The 26,452-nt window shown below is 42.3% G+C and overlaps 1 protein-coding gene across 1 annotated transcript in view; it reads left to right on the top strand.

Moving 5' to 3' along the window:
• LOC115099574 (vesicle-associated membrane protein 1-like) overlaps positions 1-26,452 on the top strand; it is a 51,761-nt gene that overhangs the window by 4,018 nt on the left and 21,291 nt on the right. Inside the window, exon 2 of the mRNA XM_029617307.1 lies at positions 13,780-13,900. Within this exon, the coding sequence (XP_029473167.1) occupies positions 13,780-13,900 (121 nt within the window). The remainder of the gene's footprint in view (positions 1-13,779; positions 13,901-26,452) is intronic.

The following is a 26,452-nucleotide window of genomic DNA, read 5'->3' as shown; positions in this document are numbered from 1 at the left end:
GCATTGGCATTTACATAGTCCTCTTCCAGACAGCATTCTCTCTTGTCTTCTTCCCAGCTCTGTGTTGCTCCTGTCGGTCGCAGATGGCTGTGCCCTCTATTGCTCACCTTTTTTCTACCTGACTCAGTTGAGCAAGTCATCTCTGTATCATTATGCTTAATTTGAAAGCATGAAATAGCCCAAAACAAATCCTTCGTGTTACATGTATGACTTCTCTAAAATAAGATTCCTTAATTCTCAAAAATAGAGTATGATAGTTCAAACGTTGTGAGGCAAAAAATATTTATGGAAGGAGAGGAACGTTTCATATACAATGATCATGAATCCCCAACAGGGTGATATTGACTCTCAATTTAATCATCAACGAACCTCCTCCAACCAAAGTGTGTAGTGAATGTGCAAACGTTTTTTCAAAAATAAATTTTTCTATATATATCTTTTAAACATTAATCATTTCACTTGTTTATAAGGTGAAGTGAATCACTCCAAAATTCCAAATATTTTTTAAAAAATTTTTTTTTGAATAAACACTCCTCGCAGCTTGATGACTGATCCCAATGAAGGGTATAAAGCAATGCTTTCAAGACAACCTAGATCGGCATGCTAGACGGACTCTGAAGGCTTAAAAAAGCTCATGCAACATCCCGACTTATCTGGTGGTTGTGCGGGTCACCGACGCGGCCACGTTTCAGGTCCACTCTCGGACCTTTCATCAGGGAAATTCGTCCTCTGGCGATATCTAGTCGGTCGACGTTGAGCCGTTGCCTACTAGGTGCTTAGCGTGAATCGTCCGATTCTATCCGAGGCTGACAACGCTGCGGGCTAACGGAAGTGTCTTATTTAAACTGATCGCTGGAATAGAGAAGTCATACATGTAACACGAAGGATTTGTTTTGGGCTATTTCATGATTATTGTAATAATCCTTCTTAAATTGATTTGGTGCTCATCGATTGATATTTTGGTTTCTCACAGATTCTAGCATCTTGTTATACGTGATTCCCGATGGAATCTTGGAAACACGTATTCAGTTTTTCTGATGCTCAAATACGCAGCTATTCCAGCGATCAGTTTAAATAAGACACTTCCGTTAGCCCGCAGCGTTGTCAGCCTCGGATAGAATCGGACGATTCACGCTAAGCACCTAGTAGGCAACGGCTCAACGTCGACCGACTAGATATCGCCAGAGGACGAATTTCCCTGATGAAAGGTCCGAGAGTGGACCTGAAACGTGGCCGCGTCGGTGACCCGCACAACCACCAGATAAGTCGGGATGTTGCATGAGCTTTTTTAAGCCTTCAGAGTCCGTCTAGCATGCCGATCTAGGTTGTCTTGAAAGCATTGCTTTATACCCTTCATTGGGATCAGTCATCAAGCTGCGAGGAGTGTTTATTCAAAAAAAATTTTTTAAAAAAATATTTGGAATTTTGGAGTGATTCACTTCACCTTTATAAACAAGTGAAATGATTAATGTTTTAAAAGATATATATAGAAAAATTTATTTTTGAAAAAACGTTTGCACATTCACTACACACTTTGGTTGGAGGAGGTTCGTTGATGATTAAATTGAGAGTCAATATCACCCTGTTGGGGATTCATGATCATTGTATATGAAACGTTCCTCTCCTTCCATAAATATTTTTTGCCTCACAACGTTTGAACTATCATACTCTATTTTTGAGAATTAAGGAATCTTATTTTAGAGAAGTCATACATGTAACACGAAGGATTTGTTTTGGGCTATTTCATGATTATTGTAATAATCCTTCTTAAATTGATTTGGTGCTCATCGATTGATAATTTGAAAGCATGACATTGATTGTGCAGAATTATACAGGACATGAAACAAGACTTGTTCCTCAATGCCATTGGCAAGGCTCTGGTACAAGTGCTGGAGATATAGGACACGTGATTTGAGATGCAACCACAGCTTTTGTTAAAAAGGGACCCTGGGCTATATAAGATCCCATGGCAAGGGTATTCGAGTCCTTGTGGCTATGTGGAGAGGACATGAGTGGGTCACAAGAAGGAAGCTTCAATCACTGTCAGGCTCACTGACTGATGACTTCTCAGGCATGACCAGGGATTTAGCTGCCTCCAGAGCCCTCTCAGCTCCGGGGAGGCACAGCCTGGTTGCTCCCAATGCAGTTATGGCTTGGGGCTGTGGGCTGGCAGCCTTGCTTTGAGTGGAGGGCTGCCAAGGACCAAACTCACCTTCTGCCTTCCCCATCCCCTCACCTGCTCTGTACCCATCTTACCCCATCCATGGAGATGAACAAGTTGAAATAGTCCTAGTCAATTCCTAGTCACACCTGCCTCACTGGATCCCATTTTTTTAAATTGCACTGGCCAGCTCTGAGGTCGGTAGGCTCGGGCTGGTGGGGGGGAATCTGTGCTGTGGCTTGGTGGAGGGGCTCAGCCTGAGGGGGGGGGGGGGGGAGCAGGCTGTGCTGGGGTTAGAGGGAGGGGCTTGGCCTAGGGGTCTAGCTGTGCTGGGCCTGGAGGAGTGCAGGCTGTGCTGAGGCTGCTGGAGGGTGAGGACAGGCTATGCTGGGGCCTGGGCTATAGGGGAAAGGGCAGGCTGCTGGGTCTGGGGGAAGAGAGCAATAAAAGGAGCCTCCTGGTAATGTCCGGGGGGGGGGGGGGGGGTTTGAGAAGGCTAGCCTGGGCTGGGGCTGAGCAGGTGGGCGGGCAGTCTATGCGGCTCCGGGGCAGCAGGGGAGGGGGAGGCAGCAGACTGTGATACTGTGATGGGCTGAATAGGCCACATTGGAGCTTGGAACAGGAGGGTAGGATGTGCTGGCGGTTGGGGGGAGAGAAATTCATAGGGGCCTCTGGAGAATTTCCACTGGTATTAACTAATTGGATTATATATCTGTAAACAAGGATGAAACTGTTTGAGTCCCAAGTGCAACTTCTGATTTACCAACTCCGCATGCATGTCTTTACGGGGGCAACAATTAAACTGCCAGCCCTGATACAAACCTGGTGGGTAGTTTTTACCTGCAAGGTTAGCACCAGTAATCAAATCAAAGCCATGCACATAATTTTGCTTTGATTATTGCCGTGGGAAAAAGTATCTGCAGAGATTTGTGTCTGCTTTTTCTGCATAAAACAACATGTGTAGTGTTGGAAATTCAATACTATCTGTAGTGTTTCCTCCTTTGACCTAAACCCCCCCCCCCCCCCCCGGAGCACCTCTATTTTATGTAGGTAAAAGTATTCATGTTGTAGAACAATGGGTGTACTTTTATCCATACAGAGAGTGGGTAACTTTCAAAAAGCCCATTTTCGTAAGTAAAACGCTGTTTTACCCATGGAAACTACTTTTTTTTTATTGCCTTTCATTTTTGTTTCCATTTGTTTGTTTTGGTTTTTTTTCTCCTGCGTTAAAGAATATTGAAAATATGTTCTGAAATTTAGATAATTTGGGTACCTTGTCTTTAATTAAGTGATAATTTTTAAACCCCATGGCAAGCACATGTTCAGAGAAACACCCCAGCAGGGGCAAAGTGGGCACCATAAACCACAAGTGGGGATTTAAAAAATAAATCCCTGTGTGTTGTCTGTTGGCGCCACCCTCCACCCTGACCCTTTTCAACCAACGGTGTTACCCATGTAACTGCTTAGTTACCCAGGTAAAATAGTTTGAAAATTATTATTTTTCTCTTATTACTTCTTTTTCTTTAGTGGACCTACACCAGAGTTTGAGGACAGTTAGCTTTATTTACTGTAATAAATCAATGTGCATGAGTGCATTTATCCACTACTTCTGCCTTTGAAAAACGGAATCTTGATGTATGCATTGATTCCATTTTATAGGGAACAAGATTTAAAATAAACATACTGTGCTGTAAGGTGAAGGCAATCGTCATTCTTTGCACTGTCCATTATTGCTGCAGTAGCATACAGTCCTTTGCTAAGGCATTCAAGGACTTGCAGTGGTAAAAATAATTAAGCTGTCTTTCTGTGTGCGAGGCATGACGCTGAGTGATGATGAGCTCGACTCCAACTCCAAAGCTCACATGCATCTCATGGTCAGAGCCCTAATTTTAAGCCATTCACTCGTCTCCCCACGTCATTAACATGATTAGTCTATGGTGCTGCCCTTGGAATTAGCTCATTTTGATGAAGAAATGTCATCTTTCTGCATGATGAAGATAACAAACATCTATTTCTTGGAAGTGAATCAGCAGATGAGGAAGCAGAATATAGACACCCTGCAGAGATTCGTAGCCTTTACAAGAACAGTGATCATAAAACCAGCAAAGTAGTAGGACAGAGACAGTTCTCTGTGTAGTTAACCAATGTATAAAGGGGCAGACTTTTGGAACCACTAAGGCCTTTCCTCAGCCAGAAAAGCCTGCATTGTTGTGCATTCATTAGCCTTATGAACAGTGAAGCTATCATTGCTGCCTAAATTATTTTTTTTTTTGTGAACCAATAATTTCTACTCCCAACAATTATATCCATAGGCCTGCAACTGATTTTCAAAGGGAAACTCCCTGTAGAGTTTCCTTTTGAAAATTTGGGCCTGCAGGGGCAAGCAAGTATTTGTGTACTTTGCATTTGCTTTGAAGCAGGAAAGAATGCCTGAAAATGTCAAAATGAAATCCTCATGCTTACTTTCCCTCCCCTTAACTAACCTTGCCCCGTTTTTACTATGAGTAAAAAGTGTGTGTACTGTGAGCAATGTGCATTTTTTTACCTGCAAAGGTGGGAGGGGGAGAGAGAGAGAGGGGGGAAGGCATGATTTTCAAACAGCCTTTTAACACAGCTAAACACCTGTTTACAACATAAAAGAAATGAAAAATTACCCTCTAGAAAATCTTTGACAGTTTTTCATAATATAGACTCCAGGATGCCTAGTGATCAATTTTTATTTATTTAGTTGATTTATATTCCACCTTTCAGGAACTTCTAAGTGGATTCAATTCAGGTATTGTAAGTATTTTCCTGTTCCCCAAAGGCTTGCAATCTAAGTTGGTACCTGAGGTAATCAGAAGGAGCAGCAGCAGGATTTGAACCCTGGCTTCCAGCCCATCGCTCTAACCACTCAGCTACTCCTCCACTCTGATACTACTGAACCCTCCCAGACCTAACTGGGAGATGCATCAAGCTACAGTCATGCTCTAATGCACTTTAAACAGCGTATCTTGCGAGACAGAGGACTATCGTGGCAAAATTGTGCAATACACTTAATATTTTGCATCTCTCCACCCAAATTCAAAATGGTGCCGACCTGAACTTGCCTGAACCTTACTCCAGTCACATGGTGGGGGAAAGCCATATCAGTGCCATTTTGAAAAAATGGAGCTGACCGGGCCAGGTGCGATGGGGCACCCTTATGCAGGACTCTACTAATTTTATAGATTCAGGGGCTGTGCGAGGAAGGGTAGGGTGGAGGTCAGATCCTGGACCCCTCTTTTACATTTTGGGGAGAAGGAGGGGAGGCACTGAACCCCCCAATACTTTTATTTTTCCTTTGGGGGAGGAGCAGGGTGTACATGTGTCTATTTTTGATTTTGTGGCACTTGGGGCCACCTCAAGTGATGGCCCCAGGATGAGATGAGGGTTAGTCCTGACCCCCCTCTCAGCTTCCTTTTTTTCTGCCACACAACATTTTTTTTTTTCCTGGCAGCCCTTTAAGGCGATGACGGTCCCTGGAGGTTGGGGCAGCCATCGTGTTAAAGGACCACTAGACACATTCTTTTGCTTTGTGGTGTTTGGCTGCGAGACAAAAGAATGCGCTGTAGAGCCGCAAAGTGTTTGGATTAAATGTGAAGCCTTCTCCAATCTGGGAGGCGGGACCTCAGATTATCAAACATCTACCTTTATCACTGCTTCTTAGTCTCTTTTAGGCTACGAGCTGAGTCATGAGCAGAGGATGGTCTAATCTTGATCTTTTGATTAAGCTTGAGAACCTTGCCAGCTAACTCAATGGAGAAATGAAACTGTACCCTGACTTGTCCCCCCCCCAAAAAAAAAAAATCTAAACTACTGTTAATTCTTTCTCCCCCCTCCCCCCTCAGTTAGTGAATAGTAAATAGAAAACAGGGAATTAGGGCCAGCAGCAAAAAAGAGTGGATACCTTCAATTATTTGACTTCCAGAAATGAAACCTATCTTTACTTGCAATAACTAATAATATATACATAACAGGCATTCTTCGGAGGCTAACAATTATTGATAATAAACTTCTCAGGGTGCGTGTTTTCTGTTTAAGGTAGTAGTCAGTTATTCAGAGGTCTCCTGCCGCTTCTCCCTCCCTCTGCCAGGTGGGAGATGAAGAGTGGGAGCTGGGATCCTATTGAAATGCACAGGGAATCCCTTAGCTGTTTGGGGATTGCAGGAGGAGTAGGAGTTGGAGAAATGAGTCACATTTCTGGAGTGTAGGAGAGAAATGTCTGGTTTAAATAATCTGGGCTGCCTGTCAGGTCCAAATGATTTGTCTGCTGGAGTGCAGTACTGTAGTGATTAGATATATACGGTAATTTGTATCATAAGAAAAAGTTATGAAAAAAGCAATTGCATCAAATGAAATTTAACTGGGGTTTTGTTTCATAGTACAGGGGGGTAATTTCTTTTTGCTTGGCTAAGCCAGCATTTCACTATAACTGGAGAATTAGCTCTATGAAATATGCAATATGCATCCATTGTATTTATAATATTAGATTGCTCGCTGTATAAACATTTGTCCATTATTTATTCCTGAACATTTTGGGGGTTTACAAGATATTGTTGTCACAATGCTAGGGTACTTCATGCTCTTTCTATATATAATACGCTTAGGAGGAAGTGGTGACTGTCTATTTGCAGCTGAGGACTGGAAGGGTCATCTGCATACTTCTCCCAGCAGACGACTTCAGAGGACACTGCAAATTGTCTAGGCTTCAACTTCCACAGCCCCCACACTATTTCCAGCTACAGGAAACTAGAAGGCTCATTTGCATACTTTACCGGGTAGCAGACTCAAGAGCACAATGCGAGCCATCTAAGTTCCAGCGTTCACAATCCTGGCACTCTTTCTAGCACGAGAGGACTTGAAAGCTCATTTGCATACTTCTCATAGCAAAAGACTTCAGAGGATATTGTGATGTCTAAACTTCAGGTCCTATAGCCCCCTGAACAATTCCCATACTTTTCTCAGGAGCCCAACAGAGAACCCCAGAGAACACTGAGAGCCTTCAGGGTTTCAGCTTTCACAGCTCTAGCACTCATTTCATTTCATTTCATTTATAAAATTTATTAATCGCCTAACACTGTTAGGCCTCTTTAAGAACTAGAGGACCTGAAGGCTCATTTGCATACTTCTCTCAGCAGTGGACACCAGAGGACACTGCAAGCTGTCTAGGCTTCAACTTCCACAGTTCCCACACTTTTTCCAGTTGCAGAAAACTGGAAGACTCATTTGAATACTTTCCCCAGTAGATGACTCCAGAGGACAATGTGCACCACATAGATTTCAGCGTTCACAGGCCTGGTACTCTTTCTAGCAGTAGAGGAACTGAAGGTTCATCTGCATGCTTTTCCCAGCAGCCCCAGCAAAGGATTTCATGAATTTTCTATGTATGAGCTTCCACTGTCCTCATGCTGTTTCAAGCAGCAGAGAACTAGAAAGCTCATTTCATACTTCTGCCAACAGCCCCAGCGAAGGACACTCTAAGCCATCTAGGTTTGATCTTTCATAGCATCCATATTATTTCTAGCAACAGAGAACCAGAAGGCTCATCTGTACATCTCTACCAGCAGCCCCTGGCAGAGGACTCTGTGAGCAATCTAGGCTTCAACTCCCACATCCCAGCTTCCACATCCCCCTTCTTTCTGTTTTTGATGTTCTGAGTATGGCGTGTCAGTGTCTTCTTCTCTGTGTGGCTATGTGTCAGTGTGTCGGTTGGTATAGAAGTATTCCTTGAGCCAAACATGATGGAAGTAGGATTCCAGGTCACCGAAGAATTGTATTATCTGTGTAGATTTGGTGGGGCAGAAGGAGAGTCCCTGTGCAAGGACAGCTTCCTCTGCCTGGCTGAGTGTGTGGTTGGACAGATTGATAATGATGGTACGGTTCGGGGTATCCATTGCTTGACCTGCTTTGGTACATAGGAGGATGGATAGTTTTGCCTCTTTCTTCTTCTTGAGCATGGTGAAATATTTGTGGTAGATGGTTTGTCTCTTATTGGAAAAATTCTGTTCAGTTGGCGGGGTCAGTGATATATTGGTTCCTTATGTGATGTTCCAGGTCTGAGAGTTCTTTGTTGATTTGGCTCTGTCTGTTGAATAGGATAGTGATTAGGTGACTAAGTAATCTCTTGGAGACAGTATAGCACAATGTGTCTCCATAGATTGTTTGGTATGTGGATTTTAGATGATTTTTTATCCTTAGTCTTTTAGGGATGATGTCCTGTTGTTTGCATTTAGATAGGAAGAAGATTATTTATCTATATCTGAGCAAGCTGAAACCATTGAAACATATCATCAAGGATCTACAACCCATCCTGAACAATAATACCAACTTCTTACAGGCCAAGGGTGGCACGCCTATCCTGGCTTACTGATAGTGCCCCAACCTCAAACGGATACTCACCAGCAACCACAAATTGTACAACACCACCAACTCAGGAAGCAGACCTGCCAGAACCCCATATGCCAACTGCCCACATATTAACCCAGGCAACACCATCACAGTGCCCAACAACATCTCCTACAATATCTAAGGCTCATTCACTTGCTCTTCTTCTAATGTAATATATGCCATCATCTGCCAGCAATATCCCTCTGCTGTCTACATAGGCAAACAGGTCAATCCCTAAGGAAAAGAATAGATTTTTTTTTTATTTATAGACTGCGCTATTAACATTTCTAAGTAGTTTATAATTAAGATTCATAAAATAATCAAAAACAACATAAAACAATACATAAAAAAATAAAACATCATCAAATAATTTAAAAAGATACAATAGCTATTGTTCATTATGCACCAATCCAGAAAATGTCAATTGCCTTTGCAACAGGTCCCCTCGCTAGTCGAGTACTCGTTGCTTCTTCTGTTCTTGGTTCTTGATCCTCATTGCCTTCGTTCCTGTTTCCTTGTTCCGGTGTTCCTGTTCCTTCATCTCTCCTTCGGATTGCTACCTGGTTTGACCCTGCATTGCCTGACAACTCCGTTGCCTCTCTCCAGCCCTGGACCTCTGCATCGCCTGACTACTCCATTGCCTCTCTCCAGCCCCAGACCTCTGCATCGCCTGACTACTCTGATGCCTCTCTCCAGCCCCAGACCTCTGCATCGCCTGACTAATCTGATGCCTCTCTCCAGCCCCGGACCTCTGCATCGCCTGACTAATCTGATGCCTCTCTCCAGCCCCGGACCTCTGCATCGCCTGACTAATCTGATGCCTCTCTCCAGCCCCGGACCTCTGCATCGCCTGACTAATCTGATGCCTCTCTCCAGCCCCGGACCTCTGCATTGCTTGACCACGCCGTTGCTTCTCTCTGGTCCTGGACCTCCGCTTCGTCTGACCATCCTTTGACTCCCTCCTCATTTAGACCTCAGCCTTGCTTGCCACTGCTTCCAGACTGCCGCAAGCCCAGAACCCAGCTTGCTTAAAGACGCCACTTCAGCCTTTGTCAGCCTGGACATGGTTCATTCAGGCTTCGGCCTGATCTTGCTCGGGCACCTTCTGTCAGACTGTGTTCCTATTGGCGCCCGGGTCTCCGGGACTCTGCCTCATCCAGTACAGACTGATACTTACACCAGTTGCTGCCTCTTGGCTGACCTCGATCCACCCATCAATGACCACTGGCAGAGGCCACCTAAGTCCAGTCAGCCCCGGCACCCAAAGGCTCAATCCGCGGGGAACAAGGGCTGGTATTGGTGAAGCACCAGCCGGCCTCCATCCATCAGCCCTCTCTGCCAGCCAACAGTGGGGACCCGTAGGATCCCTCCTACGGGTAGCGTCAACCCCACCTCAGCCCAAGGGTCCACCTCCGCCGCAACACTTCTCATAATGGCTTCATTCAGTTGTAGCCCTGATGCAGCTTTGATGCAAAATGCTGGCCATTGTCAGTGGTTTTCCATTGTGAGTGGTAGTTTTATTTCAGTGAGAGCAATGTGAAACAAGGTCTCAATGCAATGAACTGAGCTGTATACTGGCTGAAATTTTTCTTCAAAGAATTGAAATCTGGCCAGTGGTCTTTTGTTCTCTGGAAGGGCAATTTAACATTTGCTGAAAGCCTGCTTTTAAAACTATTGGTCAGACTATAAAAATTAAAAACAGTAGAACACATGTGGTCATATGGTTGAATTCTGAGTTATTAATAGTTCCAATTCAAATGGCCTAGTGGTTAGGATTTGTGGCTTTTACCTGGGTGGCTTGGGTTAAATTCCCAGCCCAGAATCCAGCAAGAAACTTTAATTTTGGTCATTGTATAAAATAATAAAATTGACAGTGTATTAGAATTTATTTGTAATGAAAAGTCTTTAATTACATAGACCAGTGATTTTACAAGTTATGAATTTTGTCTGCATGATTCCTTGCATACTTCTTGTTTGAGGTTTTCTCTTAACAAGTCAGCATTTGGTTCAAGATTTTATTGATTTGATTAGTATGTAAACATTTTATTGTGTGCTAATTGAATTTTAACTGCCAAGCTACAGATGTATGTTTTTGCATAATTATTCAGGTTAACAGATGAGGCTGAGGCCAATTGCATTTCTTTTTTTTTTTTATTTTTAAATTTATTTTGGGACTTGTAGTCATGGGGTCTTTTGGGGTTTTTTTTCCTAAGGAAATAGCCGTAGAAGCTCATTTTTATAAGCCCTTTTTGCCAGTGTCTTCCAAGAGAATCTCTGAAAGCGTGATGAAGAAACTTTATCTCAAGCACATGGAGCTACTTGTCCAAAGTTTGGAGCAGGACTGGATGGGTTGAATTGGATTAAATTTTGATTATGTGATCAACATCTTTCTTCATTTCTTCCTCCAATTTATGGGACTTAATTAGAAAACAGGAAATCCAGGCAAGCAGTAAAACAGCTGGATATTTGGGATTTTTTGACTTCTAAAACAAAACTGAACGATTATTGTCTACACAGTCTTACCTCCTTGAATAGGAATGGTTTAATCAAAAGACACTTCTGAATAGACAGGAAGCAGCACTTACAGAGTTTATTTTGGAAAGCAAGAAGAATGGAAAAAGGGTTTATTGAAAGTTATAATTGTCCAAAGATACTGCATGAAGATAAATCAGCTTCTCAATCATCCAGTGACACTATGGAAACAGATTTTTGTACTGTGAGAATCAAGGTTATTTCTGATTAAATATCTGCATTATTTGTTATTCCTCATAGGCAAGTATTGAACGGTTCATTTAAGAATGTACTCACCACAAGGACTTATTCTTTTCTTTGTACTACAGTGGTAATTTATTGTCCTTGTTCTAAGGGTTGCCTAATATTCAGGCCACAGATATCATCTGCTGATGGTGTGTACATGCTTTACCAGTATCGGAACAGCACCTTAATGTACTTAGCTAGACTTGGCAATGCGTGGTAGTTTCAAAAACTCACCTCTGAACAGGGGAGTGGTCCTTTCACGGACAGTGCAGTGAACAAATGAATACTAAATGCTCCCAGCAACTGGAATTCAGCTGAGCAGGAAGGGGTTAGACCATATCCTCCTCGCGTGGATTGGAGAAACCTTTTGGGGTTCTGGGGGATGACCCTTAGGATTATGGGGAAAAGCAAATAAGGGCATAAGGAGGGGAGTCTTGGGCCACTGTCACTGTTTTAGTTTTTACAGACCAGCAGGAGATAGGGAGGGGTATAGGCTCACCTTTTTGTTTTTTTAATATGCTGGCAGGAGGATTGGAAAGGAGGGGAGTTGGATGCTGGACACCCTTCGTTTTTTTACCAAATTTAGGCCTGCTGTTGCAAATCTAAGCAGCTAAATTAGGGAGCTAGCGGGATAAAGGGCTGAATATATCCAAAACTTGCCATTTACACTGATAACTTTAAGTTATCATTCTAAATGGCTTTTGAATATTGACTGATGCAAAAAAAATGCACTGAAAGAGGGCACTGAGTGTTCAGCGCCCGCTTTCCTAACGCGCCCCCCAGGCACAAAGAATATGCACAAGATAAACTTGCATGCACTGCCTTCATTGTATACAAATCTATCGCATGCATATTCATTATGGATATCCTGAAAACCTGGTTTGTTTGTGGCTCTCGAAGACCAGAGCTGGCCACCCCTGCTATAATACTCAATATAATTTCTTATGATGAGACTGCATTTTGTAATCGCTATAATCAGTGTTGGTTGAAAGTATTTTTAAAACCAAAATATTAAATAAGATACTAATCAATTACATCCCAGTAGAAAAAAAGTTATATTATATATATATATATATATATATATACACACACACCAAAAGAACACTCCTACCGGAGTGGGATACAAGCACATACGGTACCACTATTTTTATACTGTTTCTTTATCACAAACAATTTTTATTCACTTCCACTTACTTTGTCAATACACAACAAATTTGCATTTACCATACATTAATTGTGTGGTTACAATAAAACCTTCGACATATTTTAGTTATCTCAATTAAAAACATTCTATCACTCACACCCATACATACTCAATCATGCTAACAACTCACTCATAAAAACTATCTCCTAAATCACATTCTATAGACCATAATGAACTAAACTGTTTCTAATTGCACTGTTTTTACAGTATTAGACACATTCATTAGACTAATCTCGTTTATATAGTTATTCTATCTAATGTACTCCTTATGTGGCACATATCCAACGAACTACCTAACACCAATCTCATATTAACAACAATAACCTCTATTCTGAATTTTAAACCCCCATTGCATTTAATCTATTGATTTTTTATAAATCCCACCAAAAGTTGTTTTTTTTTTAAATCCCAATCCCAATCGCTTGAACACCGAAGCCACTAAATAAACAAATTGAAAATAACTTTTCAAAAGCTTATTTTAAAAATAATATCCCACATATATTTTGAATTGCAGTATCTCCCAATATCTAATCATTAACACAGTTAAAATACCATTTGATACCTTTAATTGTAGCCACAACCACTCTATTTAATCCTCAGGATGATCTTCAACAGTTCCGTTATTTTATTTCTTCATATCTCTTAAATTGAAACATATTAGCAACCAGTCATTACTACATAAGCTTGACTAATACTATTTCAAATCCACCATAACCCTCCTTTAAACCTATTTTTCTATATTGGGGTTAGTGGTATGTGCTTGTATCCCACTCCGATAGGAGTGTTCTTTTGGTATTAAGTGTTAAGCATTGAAGAAATAGTGATATTGCCTGAATTTTGGATATATACATACACATATGACCTATGCATACATTTTTACAGAATGCAGCTTTAACTATGCTTATAGATATCATAATGTGTGCTGGTACTAATGAAAAATCAACAGAGTTGGTTGAAAATACAGTTAACAAAAAAAGGAAAGGATCAATTTCAAGGGATTTCTTAAGTGTGATAATGCACTCATAAGTGTGTCTTTTAATGGGCTTGTATTTCCCTGGTTTTTAATATTGGGACTTGTGCCTCCCAGCACACCTGGGTATGTACTAAAATCCTTTATTAACGTACCATTTTACATGCTGCTGCCTACATTACAATCCCTGATCCTTGAACTGCTAATGGGAGAACATGAATGACGAACAACTGTCTGTTCTTGCACACAGACTTACGTCTCTTCTATGTTCTTTTTTAGGTCAAATCCAGTCCCAACCCAAGGCACAGGAGGAGCTCCTGGAACAGGGGGACCTCCTCCTCTACCCCAGAATGTGACCAGTAACAAGAGACTACAGCAGACCCAGGCTCAGATGGATGAGGTAAGCTGTGGAGCATCCAGAAGATACAGGGCAGATCCTGCCAAAACCTATTTATTTAAAAGATTTGATTTCTCACCCATTCTGTTAGGTACCCTGGACAAGGACAGCATATACAATAGACAAAACACAACAGATAATATCCATTATAATAAACAACAAATATAACAATATAAAAACATTACATATTAATATCATCCTAATATGACAAAAAAAATATAAAAACAACAATATAACATAATAAAAATTAAATATTTATGCTTAGGGACAGTAACTTTCAAATGTGCACATATACACATGTGCGTCGGCATGCGCCCAGAGATTCGGCAATTTTATAACAATCATGCGTATATGCGCATATGTTACAAAATAGCCTAGGCACACATACCTGTGTGCCTAATTTTAAGCTTGATTGCCCTTGTGTGGGCTGGGCAGGGAGTGGGCATTCCTAGGAGAAGGCATTCTGAGGCAGGGCAAGTACCTACGCGTCTGGGCATGCGCCAAGTCCAGGGACAAGTAACTTTACTTCTGCTATGGAGGAGGTGTTAGTTAAAAAAAAAAAAAAAAAAGGTATCTGAGGGGTTTGAGGGGTCTGAAGTAACTGGAGGAAGTACAGGCTAAAGAACCAGGGGGTTTGAGAAGACCTAGCTGAACACTGGGCAAACTTGGGCAAACCGGTGACACTGATCCTCAGCTGGATGCCCAACTGAGGATATTTTAAAACAGGAGCGCGTCCAGCTGAGGATCAGTTTCACCGGTTTGCCCACTGGTTTACCCAGCTAGGTCCTCTCAACCTCGCTGATTCTTTAGCCCGCACTCCCCCAGTTACCTCAAACTCATAAGTTACATATTCAAAAACTTTTGAGCTTTGTGTATTTAACAGCAAAAACTTAGTTTTCCAAAAAGTATGATTCTTGTTTAGAGATTTGATAGGAACATATGCTTCATTTGTCCTGTTTTTTTCTTGGTATCTTTGGGTCTTGCCTAACAGAAGAATATTTCTTGGTTTATTAGAGAGAGTTTTTGTCACGTGTACTAAATTTTGTGAATGTTTTTTGGAGGGGAAGGTATATGCTGGATGTTATCCTTGAATATATTTGTAATACTGTATGTGACAATATGGAAAATCAATAAAGAAGAGCTAAGAAAATCAAATTCAACAAATTCCCCATCAGAGTTAATGAATGCCTCATGAAAACCTCATCCAATACTGGTAGGCATCTGATATGACAGTAACATCAGTGTATTGTATATACCCTGGCTCTTGATGCTGATGTTGAAAACAAGGATACATTTTACACTATCTTTAATCAAATCCATACTGACATTCCAGAGGGAAACGGACTTATTCTAGTGAGTTCAAAACCAGAGTTGTAAGGGAGTCAATTCTCTGGAACAAAACCATTGCAAAGGAGTGGGCAAGATCAACTCAACAACATTTTGAACCTAGCATAGTGGTTGCTAAATGCAGGGAGAATCACTCGAAAGAGGCTCCAAATATTCTGTTGTAACTTCCGTTAGGATAAAGCAATCTGAACCAAAATAATACGCTACATTCCTTGATATAGGTGTAATCTTTTGCATTACATGTGATGCTGGAAGTGATCGCCGTTTTCCGCCAGACTCATTTCGACATGGCCCTCCATGTTCCTGAACGTGTCTGCGAGCATATCGGGGGGAATAGCAGCAATTTCATATTGGATGTTTTCCTTCAAATCTTTCACAGTGCGAGGCTTGTTCCGATAGATTTTTCCTTTGAGCATACCCCAACGGATGGTGGTATCAGATCCGGCGACCGTGGTGGCGAAAGCCCCTTTGAAATTACCCTGTTGCTGAAAAGGACTCAATTTCTGCTATGCTCTTTGCCGATGTGTGACACATTGCTCCATCTCATAAACAGGGGTTAAACGTTGTGATGGCTGTCCGGCGCCTACCTCATCACTCCAACGCGGGGGCATCCCGGCTTGTTAGAAGCTCCATATAATGAGGAGCTTCGTTCTAGTGAGAGTTATTACAGAATATTCTGGGCCTCTTTCGAGTGAATGAGCACAGGTCCTTAAGCCCTCCTTTTCCCTCCCCCAAGAACAATCCTATAAAAACACAGGATTGATAGCACACAAATAATATCTGTTCTACATTCACCTACAGCTGTCTCTAGACAGAAGAACCTTCTAAGTAACAAAGAAACCTCTAGCCAGTTTCAACCATCTAGTAAAAATACCACTAAAATTATTTGAGGGAATCAATCAAATTTTTCTACATAGGGATTAAATCTGGGGTTTATAAAGGGTAGGAAAGAATCCCAATATAAAACCTGCACCTCAAGTTCTACAATATCTGCCTTCACAGAAACTCCCCCAACAATGTGTGCAAAGTAGAACAAAAACATTTTGATTTCCAGTCATCCTGAGATGTCTTGGACTAGAGGAGTGGGTGCACAAACTTTATCCTCTCTCTGTCATATACACACTTTCTGTAACACACATGCTTATTCTCTCACACACACCTCATCATGCACTCCCTGTCTCTCACACACACAGATGCTATCACAGACACACACATGCTCAGACACCCCCTTGTGCTATCATACACACTTCCTCTCTCTCACTCTTTAATATTGATTTATACTCTCCTTAGTTGCCGGTAGTCAGGTTCCATTTTCCTAACCTGTGCATGTGCGCTGTTAAATTCAGCGTCCGTTTTCCTAATCGGCGGACAGCTGCCGACAGCGGACCTCTCTCGGGCGCAAGCTGTCAAGCAGGAACTAGGGGCGCGCAATCGCCCCTAGCGCCTCCGCAACAATGCGAGCCCTAATTTAAATGTTGCATGGCGCCCCCAGCAGAGAGGTGCCTGGGAGTGCGTTAGGAAAGTGGGTGCTGAGCACTGAGCGCCCACTTTCAGTGCAACGTTTTTGCATCGGCTCCAAAGTTTCCTCAACCTAAGGCGACAGGTCTATCTTGCATTATTTCTGCTTTCTGGCTTCGATAAACCGTTTACCATTCAGAATTCAAGACATATTTACACAGGGCACACTTCCCCTAGAGGTCAACTATCCTTATATAAAAAAATATTGTTTGTGCACAGCCCACATACGCACGTATGGGGCTGTCTTGTGCAAGCAATGCTTTTAAAATCTATCCGTAAGTTAGAATCATTAACTCAAATTTTTGAATCCTCAACTTTGGAGCACCTCGGGCAAATCTAGAATCTGGAAAAGGATGTTAAAGCTATTAAATCCCTGAATGTGGCATGGCTCAAGGTAAAATTTCTACTAATCATAAACTGGAATTTTTAGAGCATCAAATACGCTATTTTAAATCTGCTATTTGAATTTCCCTAAGGTCTCAGCTTTTCTACCTCCGGACTTGTTTAAGAGATATCTGATTGAAGTGTTACATATAAAAGAGGAAGCGATCCCTCCAGTTAATAAAATGTATTTCCTTCCTATTTCTAATAAGAAAACAGATCTATAAAATTAAGAATGGGAACAAGTGTTTGATTTTCAAAATGTGACTAATTTGCTAGAACTATTAGTGTTGGAGAACAAAGAAAGATCAACTTCGTTTCCATGGTTTTTAAGCAAAATCTCAATTTGATAATGCATTTGTATTTTCTTTATTTTTTTTTTGTTAACTTTTTATTTAAGTAAACACCAGATTACAAGCATAGCCACCCTAACATTCCTCATCCAGTTTGGAGTAAAATACAGAATAATGGTTTTACCCTCCTCTAGTTACACAAAATGATAACATTTCCAATATGGGTCCCACATGTTATCGTACAATACCACTTTATCTTTTAGCATATAGGTTAGCTTTTCAATTGTAGCAACCAAGTGAGCCCGAGCTCGCCAAAGTTGGAACTGAGTTTCCAAAGTTGGAACTGATTTCCATTTCAAAGCTATTGAAAATGGGCATCATGCAACAGCTGTTGTATCAACAGTTTCTGAAAATTGCCAAGTGACTGGTTCCCCATAATCGCAAAACACACAACCCTGGTATCAATGATTTTACAATTTGCTTGGTTATTCACCCCACCCTCATCCAAAAGGCATGAATCCAGGGGAACTCCCACTATACATGCATGTAGGAGCTCTCCTGCCCACACCCACACCAACATAAGGGAGAGGCTGTGTTCGAAAATTTACAGAAGAGAATGGGATATTTATAACTATGCATGATGTCTTACCATTAATTCCGTCCTTTTCACACATTAAAGAGGACCTGTGGGCTTTATGCTAGATTGTCTTTCACATCTCTGGTTCCAACTGGATTTCCAGGTCCTCAGCCCATATCCTCTCCACCTTCAGAGTGGGATCACGGTCCAAATAAGTCTGCATAATTGTCCCATTTAATACAGAGCACACTTTTCACTTAGCCAAACCCTTTGCAAAGGCTAATTCTACTGGTGTAGGTCCAGCCATCGCCAACCCTCTCCCTGCTTTTTCCACTCAAATGATCATAGTATGACTGGAATCTCAAACTCATCTTGGAGTTCTGAAAAAGATTTAACTCTGTCCCTCTCATACAGATCATTCAAATGGCACAACTCTGCCTCCCGCCATTGTTTTGCCCCTTGACTGTATGTATGAAATGACAGTGCCAGGTTTTTCCAGAGAGGTGAGAATGCCAATGGACCCATACCACTGATGCCCAGCCCTCTACATAATGCCCTCCGGGATTTGCTCATACAAGCTATGGTGGGGCAGTTCTGACATGCCTTCCTTCCCCCGCCCCATGACAACGATGTTGATGTAATTAATGAAATAAGGTGTATCCCCTCAGCTAAGTTTCTCTCAATGCAAGCCACTGAGAAGATTTATTTTTTTTAAATACTTATATACCACGCCCTCCAACTAGGAAAAAGTCTCCACTTAAACGAGCAGCCCAGAAATATGCTTGTAAGTCTGGGAACGCCATATCCCCCCCCCCCCCCCCCCCCCATTCCTTAGGCCTGCACAGATTGCGCAGCCTTACCCTTGAAAGCTTACAATCCTGTAAGAATTCTAATAGCATACTATTCACTGCCACAAAAAACGTTTTGGAAGAAAACAGGATAAGTGCTGAAACAGGTAAAACAGCCAAGGCAGGTTATTCATCTTGATGTTAATTCTACCTCCCCAAGAAATATAGTGACCCTTCCAATCCCTTAAGTCTTGCTTGATCTTAGTAAAAACTGATTCATAATTAAGCCTATAAAGGTCCCCCATGTTACTTGGGACTAAGATGCCTAGGTATTTAATACGAGACAACACTTTTTTGAAGGAAGCAAAACATCTCGGGGTATCCTCTACCCTGCTAATACCTATAGGAAAAACCTCAGATTTTTATAATCAACCACTATGCCAAAACTGCTAACTCTGATAGCAATCTCGACCCCACTTTGCTGGGATTAGCCAAAAATGGCAGCACGTCATCTGCAAAGATATAAGATGCTGCTTCTCTTCCACATGTATCCCCTGTTTCTCCATATTGGCACGCACTCTAACCGCCAATATCTCTATAGTCAAGTCAAAAAGCAGTGTAGATCGCAGGCAACTTTGCCGAGTTCCCTTCTCAATGGGAAAGAACCCCGAGAGATATCCATTAGTAAGAACTCTAGCTCTTAGGTGATCATACAGTGCTTTAATCCAATCGCAAAACTGCATGGGGAACCCATCTTTTTGGAGAACAGCAAACAAAAAAGGCCACTTTAGCCTATCAAAGGCCTTCTCTGTATCCAAGCTAATTACCAGCCCCAAAATCTTATCCTGTCTAGCCAAAGCCATTATGTAAAATCTTCTAGTGTTGTCCACCGAAGAGCAACCTTTACCAAAACCTGACTGATCCTTCCTAATCAATGACCCCCATGCAGTTTTCTAACCTAAGGTGCAGGACCTTAGCCAAAATCTTCACATACACATTCAACAAAGATATAAGCCTATAGGATTTTGGTTCAAGGGCTTCTCAACTGGGTTTATGCAGCAATATAATAGCATCTGTTAACGTCCCTAACTGCTCTGGATGCTGATACAAATAATCACAAACATACTTCAATGTGTGAAGCATCTCTGATATAAAACACTTGTAAAAATCTACAGCATAACCATCCAACCTTGGACTCTTAGCCAGGAGACGTAAAATAACCTCCTTCAACTCTAATGTGGAGATAGGCGCCACCAATTTATCCTTCTGTGCTTGAGACAAAACAGTTACTTGTAAACCCTCCAAATAAATGACTATCATGACATCAGAAGTCTGCCCCTCCACTGAGTACAAGTGGACAAAAAATTCTTTGAACCTCTCATTAATGGCCTCATTGGAGTATACCTGAGTTCTATCTGCTCGCTTGACCCCATTATCAACATTCACTGATTCCTACACCACAACACATGTGCCAACATAGCACTGCCTTGTTCCCATATTCATAATATTCTGTCTAGAATAATGCATGACTCTTTCTACATCTTCCAGTTGTAACTCTCTAAGGGCTGCCCTACATTTTTCCAGAGCCCGGTAAAGTTGATATGACCCTGTATGTTTGTGCTCTTTCCAATTGACCTATTTTAGTCTCTATGGACTGTTCTCACCAAAGTCTGTCTTTCTTGCGATGTGAAGCAAAACTAATAATCTTCCCCTTTAATACAATTTTCAAAGTTTCCCAAAACAAAACTGGAGAGTATATATCCGAGTTATGAATTTCAAAAAACTTCTTCACTGCCTCCTGCATCATTATACAAAAAGACTTGTAACACAACAATGAGCCTCCAACCTTTGCCTACAAAAGACCATGCGGTTATCTGGATCGATAACAACACTGGATTATGGTCCGAGACATGATTTCTGCCAGATCCACCTTACTTACAAACGTGCGGGAACAGAGAAAGAAATCTATTTGACTATACAATCGAAGCCGGGGAGAATAGCAAGTGTAATCTACCTGATGGGTTTTGCTCCCTCCAGACATCCTGCAAACCTAGGCGTGTCATCAGATCCTTCAGCATATCTGCCAACCCACTTGGCTCTCCACTCAAGATTTTGTCTAACTTGGGGTCTAAGCAGACATTCCAATCTCCACCCATGACAATAGGGTGGGCCAAAAAGGCCTCAATCACATTACCCAAGTGGTCATAGAACTCCTTCTGACCTACAATAGACCCATAAATAGTGGCTAGCACAAAATGCTCCCCTTGCAAAGAACATTCCATTAGCACATACCCGCTTTCCCATCCTTTTGCAACTTGTGCACCCCTAGTGACACAGATTTGTGAATAAGTATAGATACACCTCTAGTTTTAGAATTAAATGAAGCATATTCAGAATGCCCCACCCAATCCCTTACTAATTTAGACTGCTTCACATCAGTCAGGTGCATTTCCTGAAGAAATGCACCTTATGCCCCTTTTCATTTAAATAATCTAGTATCTGCCTTTTGATCGGAGACCCTATTCCCCAAACATTTAAGGAGATAACATTAAGAGATGAGCTAGCAATAGTCTGTGTTCAGATACTTAAGAAAACTCCAAAGCTACAAAGAAGAACCATTGCTTGAATCTGACAGTTTCAACATCCATATTCCTGGTTTAAGCTCAACTAACCCACTTCCTGCCCTCCCCTGCCCACGCATTCTCAGCACTCACAACATCCAGGCACCCACCCTCAGATAAACTCAGGATGTCCCAACTCCCCTACTAACCCCGTATCTTTATCCTTCCTAACAAGAGAAAACCAGGACAAGTGGGGGAACATCCTGAGATGAGCCCTTTTCTTCTGACATCAACCCAACACCCATCCACCCCACTTCCACCCCACCCCTCCAGTCAGCCTCCCTGGCCCCTCCCCTTTATCTTGTCAGAAGTCCAACACCCCCAAACTCTGTCTAATGAAGGTATTCCAGTTCTTACTGAAAGCACAGTCCGCCTTTTGCCCACAGGAATCCTCAGCTTTAGCAAATAGGCCATTGAACCTGTTCTTGCTGCATTCCTCAGTTTCAGGTTGGAACATTGTTATCCTCTTTAAGTACCTCCATCGATTCAAGGAATCCAGGAATGCAGGTCTCTGAGACATAAGCAGGAAAAAAAAGGAACCATATTCTCCCCCAACTTCCCTCTCCCAATAACTCGCCCAACACTTTCTATTGAACCCCTGTACCCTCTCCCGCTCCTGACCCCCCCCTACATTCCTAAGACATTATATAACATAATCGAGGATAACACCTAAACCTCCATCATAAAACTGAGTCATTCGTTCAAGGCACTAAAGTTAACACCCTCCCCAAAGAAGGTTCAGAGAGAGAAAAAGAAAGGGAAGAGACCATTCCCCCAATGCTATTGATTAAGGATATTGGGCATCACATTTCTTTATAAAACATCTTCTGGAACATTTTCTTTCGCCTTTTGAGCCTTCTGCAATAGGACCTGAACCACTTGCACTGGCTTGCAAATCACTGGCTTGCCTCCATGGATCATTCATAGTTCCGCTGGGTATAGCATTGCATACTTCAGGCCCTGATTTCTCAGCTCCCGCTTGATCTCTGCGAATGCCACGTGATGCCTCTGAACCTCGCTGAGAAGTCTTGAAACAAGAAGATGCGCTGTCCCTGATATTGCAGCTCCTTCTTCTGCTTCCCCACCTCCATGAGCTGGCATTTGTCAAGAAAGTTATGTATCCGAACTATTACTGCCCTAGGCCTCTCATTTGCCTTGGACACTGGTGCTAGGGCATGATGCGCATGATCCAGTTTGATTCTGCCTCCTTTAAAGTTGGCCTTAACCAGTGATGGTAGCCAGGCAGCACAAAATCCCACCGCATCTGCTCCTTCTACTCTCTCCGGCACTCCAATTATTCTTAAATTGTTGCACCGGTTCCAATTTTCCAAGTCATCCTGTTTCTTAACTGTCCTTCTGAGAACTCGTTCCAGGGCCTCTGGTCTCTACCTCGTGGCAGTAAGGGATGTCTCCATTTCTTCGACTCGCTCAGTGTTGTTATCTAACTGCGCCATCGTCTCCCCCACAGTTGAGTTTATTTGTGACACCCAGTCTACAACTAATACTAACTTTGCATCCATGCTAGCATCTTGTCACTGAGTTGGCTGATAGCCAATTTTACTGCTTCTACGATGTCGACAGGAAGCTCACCATCAGCTATGATGTCTTCATCTGATGCAGCCTCCTTGCTACAGGCTGCTTTTTCCATCACCGACTTTCTACCTGTGCATTTGGCCTGCACCATTTGGTTCCCCAACAACATCAGCAGGGACATTTTAGTCGCCTTTTCAGCCATAGCTAACACTTTTTGCCCAAAAAAAGGGGGTAAACTCAATCAATTAGGCTCAGGGTTAGGAGCGCGAGGGATCAGTATCTGCATACCAGCACTGCATCATATGACACCCCCCCCCCCCCCCCCCCCATTTGTAATTTAATAACATTACTACTTCATTTCTGGGTCAGAAGGTTTGGACGGAATGAGCCAGAGCTACTCCATGACTAGGGGGCACTCCATGAAATTAGCAGGTGGCACATTTAAAACTAATCGGAGAAAGTTCTTTTTCACTCAACGCACAATTAAACTCTGGAATTTGTTGCCAGAGGATGTGGTTAGTGCAGTTAGTGTAGCTGGGTTTAAAAAAGGATTGGATAAGTTCTTGGAGGAGAAGTCCATTACCTGCTATTAATTAAGTTGACTTAGAAAATAGCCACTGCTATTACTAGCAACGGTAACATGGGGTAGACTTAGTTTTTGGGTACTTGCCAGGTTCTTATGGCCTGGATTGGCCACTGTTGGAAACAGGATGCTGGGCTTGATGGACCCTTGGTCTGACCCAGAATGGCATGTTCTTATGTTCTTACTCAGCTGAAAAGGAGTACATTTACTGATATGCACCAAGAGACTAGTCTCATGGTGCTTTCTTTTTGCTTTGCTGTCCCTGTAAATGTTTAGTTATAATTTCACTGATTATGTTTTTCCTTCTTCCTGAGCAATTGTTTCTTGATGCTCAAAAGTTTTCTGCTTCCACACCAGTGATGTCTAGAATGGATTTAGGGTGATCTCACCAGCCTTTGTTTTTATTGGATTAGCCCATGCTTAGTTCCAGTTTCTTTACTATAATTTCCTTTTAATCTCCATTTATTTTTGTACCTTTTCTCCCTGTGAGGGTGACCAAGCAAATTACCTAGGCCAGAACAGAAAATCACACTGACTCCAGCCTTTTCTAATGCAGTCTTAACTTTTAATAGCATACACAGCACTAACACCATAGTAGATTGCTTTACCACAGGACAGTGTACACACAAACCTTCAGAGAGGGTCAGAAGCTCCTTGCTTCTGTAGACATGGGGGCTTCCTAAATCTTTCCCCAGCTGGTCCTGCCCACAGGAGTCTCCATGCCCAGAAGAGTCCCGCCCACCGAGCTCTCTCCTCCTGTGGGATTATTATGGACCAGGCATCTAGCCTAGTCTTGCACATACAAAAAGGGGGAAAATAGGGTCACTTCATCTCATACCCCCCTCCCTTCAGCTTGGACCATTGGTCTGAGTGTTTTTCACTCCCTTCTGGATCCCATCCAAGGAAGTATCTCACATCACCAATCCCTTTCATCTGGCCTTCCCCAGCTAGGCTTGGGATCTTGTTCTCAGGTCAGGCTCATCCCCACCTACTAGAGTTACCCCAGACAACACTATGACCACCACCCACTGTGCCCTTCACCAAATGTGCATCCCCAGTCCTTTAATCAGGTTCTTTACTGGCTCCAGGTTCCTCGGTTGGACTCTTTGGACTGGCTATGGGTCATCATCTGGTTCCTTTGGTACCAGCTGCGTGTGCTCTCCAGCGACTGGTGCCTCCTCTCTGGCATTCCTCTCAGAGCCATCTGACCCCTCTGTAGTGCCATACATTGGCTTCTCAGCAGACTTGCCATCTTGTTTTTATGTAGTATTTCCATCTGGCCTCTTGGCAGTGCCTCTCTCAGGCTTCTCCCTGCTGCCTCTCCTAGGCCAATCAGTGCTCCATCCAGCAGGGCACTCTATTTTGCCTCTACTAAGCAAGGCTACAAAGCTCCACCAAGAGCTTTCTGGTACATTCAACACAGTCATTGCAGGATAATTTGCTTGGCACTCCTTCTGCTCTGTTGCCTTCCTTTCTGAGGGCTCTTTCCCCTCAGGGTCTGCTTTAGCTTCAGTGCCATTACCGCTTTCAACTCTCTCTCTGTGGGAGTCCCACTGAAGCACTGAGCCACAGTCTGGTGTCTTACTCAGTTGCTGTACTCCTTCCAGGCTTTCTCTGGAACCTCTCTCAGGGGTCTCCGCAGCCCCTCTCTTCAGGCCATTTTTAAGCTCCTCTGTGAGCTCTCGGATAACAGTCTTTTGTACTGCACTCTGCTGTGCCTTATTCACATTCCCAGTCATTTCCTCGGCACATTGCCCTGGTTCACTCAGCTTGCAGGACTACTCTGCCAGCAACTCTTCTAGCTCCGCCAGGAATTGTTGGCAATCCTTGTCCAGCCACTCTAGGCATTCACTTCTCTGCCTGATCTGGACTCTTTGGAGTAACTGAGTGCATGCTCAACATCAGCAAAACTTTGGACAGAAATGATGCAGGTCTGGAAACCCTTGAATGATCATCTGAAACCCACAGCACACTAGGTAGGCGTACCAGTCCACACAGGCAATGACACTCCCCTTTTTTAATTCTGTAACTTTGTGGGGAAAATTTGTCTTGTTTCTGGAATAGACTTATTCTGATTCTTACATGGATTTCCAAAACAAAGTTTTCTTTGGATTTTGTTTTGAAAATTCAATAAAAATTATGATTAAAAAAAAGCAGAGACTCCTATCTTATACTTAAACAAATGAATATTGTATTTGCTCAGAATTCTGTTGCCCCCATAATTCCTATATTTAGGTACATATTTTAGTTAAATAATTACTTACTCCGACGGAAGTTATGCTATATAAGTTGTTTAAATTTCATGAAGAAATATGGACCGTATTCTATTTAGAAATGTATTTCATATAATTTTGTGAAATTTTGAAAATTAAAAATTAAAAAAAAAAAAAAAGCAGAGGGAGTCTATGGTACACAACCTGGCAGAACCCCCAAAAGAAAGGTGCTGGGATGATGAGAATAAGTGAAACCAGGACACCTTAAAGGGAGCGTGAAAGATAAAGCTAACTGCAATGTATCTTACCCGGCAAATTCAGAAACTTGTTTCAAACCAATGAGGAGAAGCTTGTCAACCAAGGCAGAGTTTCTTCTGAGTGGAGGAAGCGAAAACTGAACCCCTGTCCTGTCACTTCTAGTGCTCCAATATAAGTGCCTTTGCATTAGCAAGTTTTTATATTTCAGGTTTATTTTAACCCCCATGGTCCCATGCATGGTTACTTCTGAACAAATGACACATCTGATGTTATGTTCAGTTATGACCAAATGAAAATTACTTTTCAGGGAATGTTGTTTTCAGTTTTGGGGTTTTTTTTTTTAGCATTTTTATTTTAAATTTTGCAGTGGAATAAGTTAACACTTTGAACACTAAGGGGCAGCAAACATCAAACACCAGATCACAAATATCAGATGGCTGATG

Source organism: Rhinatrema bivittatum, chromosome 9 (genome assembly GCF_901001135.1).
Source record: "Rhinatrema bivittatum chromosome 9, aRhiBiv1.1, whole genome shotgun sequence".
Taxonomy (NCBI): domain Eukaryota; kingdom Metazoa; phylum Chordata; class Amphibia; order Gymnophiona; family Rhinatrematidae; genus Rhinatrema; species Rhinatrema bivittatum.
The sequence above is the reverse complement of the archived record's forward strand: the minus strand, read 5'-3'. Positions and strand labels throughout refer to the sequence as shown.